At 39.1% G+C, this 3,011-nt stretch overlaps 1 protein-coding gene across 1 annotated transcript in view; it reads left to right on the forward strand.

The window, feature by feature from the left end:
• The window catches only part of LOC101863382 (exonuclease 1), a 33,219-nt gene that overhangs the window by 19,737 nt on the left and 10,471 nt on the right, over positions 1-3,011 (forward strand). The window contains exons 9-10 of the mRNA XM_005109399.3: positions 1,006-1,192; positions 2,316-2,715. Of these exons, the coding sequence (XP_005109456.1) occupies positions 1,006-1,192; positions 2,316-2,715 (587 nt within the window). The remainder of the gene's footprint in view (positions 1-1,005; positions 1,193-2,315; positions 2,716-3,011) is intronic.

The raw sequence follows: 3,011 nt of genomic DNA on the forward strand, positions 1-3,011 counted from the left end.
CTACAGTTCTCTGCCAATGAAAAGACGGTATTTAATCATCCCTCTTTCCGCGAAGCATTTGAATGCACGTGTGTCAATTTTTCAATCAACTGACCACGCCTTCCGACCGCGAGGGGCTTCGCTTTCGTCAGCGATTATCCAGCTCCTAATAATCGGACATAAAAACAACTTACACCATTGTAACGAGGAGCAGCTGAACTTTTACAAGGTGTACGGCATTTGGTGTTTTATAGCGAAAGAGCAAAGAAACAGCGATCGGAATTACCCCGATTTCACCGATACCACACGGTCGGAAGGCCACGAGTGCCCGTGAGGCCGTGTTTTTAGTAAGTACAAAATACAACACCTATGTAATGAACGAATAACGCCAGATTTGTAATATTATGATTAGGAAAGTAATTATGGACTCTGGAAATGTGTACATAGATAAATAGCAAAAAAATCTCAAAATTCCCAACAAAAACACTGATTGTAATTTTAATCTTAGATTATCTTCAAAAAGGGCTCTATTTCAGTACAGGTCTCCTATGGATGTATATTGTGTAAAATAATGAAGCTATTCAGATGAAAAATAAAAGAGAAGATGTAATTTAAAGTCGGAAAAATAAATATTTGAAAAAAAATAAAGAAAATATTTTAAAACATTACCCAAAATTGCAAAACATTTTATAAAAACTCATTTTTGAATGACTTTGAAACATAATTGATTTAAGCGGATGCTCGAAACTTTGATGGAAATGGATGTAGGTTTCAAAAATGGAGGGGGGAAACTGTATGGTCAAAATGGGGAAAATCTCACACGCAAACGGCCTTAAGCAATTTAGGAATATTTCCAGTTCGCACATTTTACAGTCATATTTTTCTTTTACTTTTATGGTATCGATCCACTTGTATGTCTTTATAATTTTTGTTCCGATATTTAGCTTCCCTCCTGTTTGCTGATTCGCTCATCAAAGCAGGGGAAGAACTTTGTACAGCTTCTTTCCATTTTTACTTCTTTACCAGCCCAAGAACAAACCTCCAGCCCGCTTCAGACATCTGCTCAGTATATGGGACAGGAACTACTGTATCAAGTCGGAGTCCCCGTGCAAAGAAGTACAACCGTCACAGGCGGAGAGGTTGTCCTTGCGCAATGAAGAAAGGACAGTGAAGGTTAAGTTGTTCCAGAAAAGTCCTGCCAAGAGACAAAGAGGTTAGAATCTTGGAATGATTTTAGTTCCATCTTTCATTGTATGCCAAGTACCCTAAGAGAACATGAAAGAGAAAGACGTTCTTCTTTTAGTAAAATTTGAGATTAAACAAGTTTTTGTATAACAATTCAATTTTTCGCCTTTGAAAGTGCCTTTTTCGCCTTTGAAAGTGCCTTATTTGGTTTGTGAGTTTAAGATGTTTCTGTTTTGTCGGGACTTTGTGTCCTCTTGTTTACTCCGCCAGGGCACTGCCCTTGACAGGATTTTTTCAGATAATCTAGCTTGTGTCTCCTTTTTTGTTTTACATATGTTGTGTTATGAAAATAGTTAACTAAAAGTAGAACTTGTAAACATGGAGCCTTTGGTGGGGGGGGAAGGGCAGGTAAACTCAGTCTGTGGTCACAATTGAAGCAGTTTTATGCTGTGAGACCCTGGATATTTTCACGTACAATAATGTATGTCTCCATATGACAAACATGTAGGCACACAGGAAAGCAGTCGTATTTGGAAACAAAAATGAAAACATGCAAGAGAGGCTCGCTAACTGCCCTAAATTTCCCTAGACTCCCAAATTTAGCAGTCTGAAGTTTTAGCTGTGACAGTAACTTTACCACATATACTACAGGGAAATACCAGTCTGGCATGATGTAATTTTGTTCGTTGTTGTGCAATCTTTTATAACTTCGGGTGTCCCTGATTGGGTTTGGTAAAATATATGTTGGTAAACATGACACATTTTGTACAAGATCAATACTGCCTAGAAGGAAAAAAAACTTACAAGTTGTAAATATTTGTTGATTGTTGTGTGTTTGTGAGGACTGATTACTGAGTTTAATCAGTCCCATGAGGGAGGGTCTCTTGGGTTTTGTTGGGGGGGGGGTTTTTGTGTTGTTTTGGGTTTTTTTGCTTTTTAAAAAAAATAATTTTTATAAAATGTTTTCATGTAAATGCTTTTACACCTCCTTCAACGCAAGTTCTTTCCATCATTTAGGAGGCAGGCTTGGACCATTATGAAATGTCATTGTTTATCTTTTTATGCACGTTTGGATGCATTCTTGTGTGTCGAAGCTGTAAAAGTAAGACTGCAGTGCCTTGACTTTTGTGTCTGTTTGTTTCTCATTACAGATCCCTCTAACTCAAGAGACAAGAGTGTTGTGGGATCTGATGCGAAAAGAATGAAGCACCTTGAGGTGGACGATATTCTGGGTATGCTCGATCAAGACGAGAACGTGGACACTTCTCTGAATGACGGTCATGCCAGCCCCCTGGGGGAAAAGAAACTTTTGAGTGAAAGCCTTAGCAATGCAGACAGTGACCGAGGGTCATGGGAGAGTGAAGATGAGAATGAAGATATTTTGTGTCAGAAGAAACATAAGAAAGGACTGTCTGCCATGAAGCAAGACTGGGAATCAAAGGAGGCGCTTGGATTTATAAAACATAATGTGTTTGCAGTCCCAGCTGATGCTCCCAAAGCTCCAAGGTTCAACATAAATGCCACTGTTGAGCGAGTGGAGGTGAAAAGTCGGTGAGTCACAGCTGCAGGTTTTTATTTTTTATTTGGGTCTGTAAGGTTCATCTCTACAGTTTTGTCTACTGTCCTCCACGGGTGTCAAACTCAAGGCCGGCCGGCCACATATCTTACCCACGAGAGAATTTTAGGTGGTCCACCCTGAGATTCTTCGTAACACAGAACCTTACTACTCCAAACATAACACAGTACCTTACTACTCCAAACATAACACAAAACCTTACTACTCCAAACATAACACAGAACCCAAATATAACTAAGAACCTTACTACTCCAAACATAACACAAAACCT

The sequence above is a fragment of the Aplysia californica genome, unplaced genomic scaffold, assembly GCF_000002075.1.
Source record: "Aplysia californica isolate F4 #8 unplaced genomic scaffold, AplCal3.0 scaffold00775, whole genome shotgun sequence".
Classification (NCBI taxonomy): domain Eukaryota; kingdom Metazoa; phylum Mollusca; class Gastropoda; order Aplysiida; family Aplysiidae; genus Aplysia; species Aplysia californica.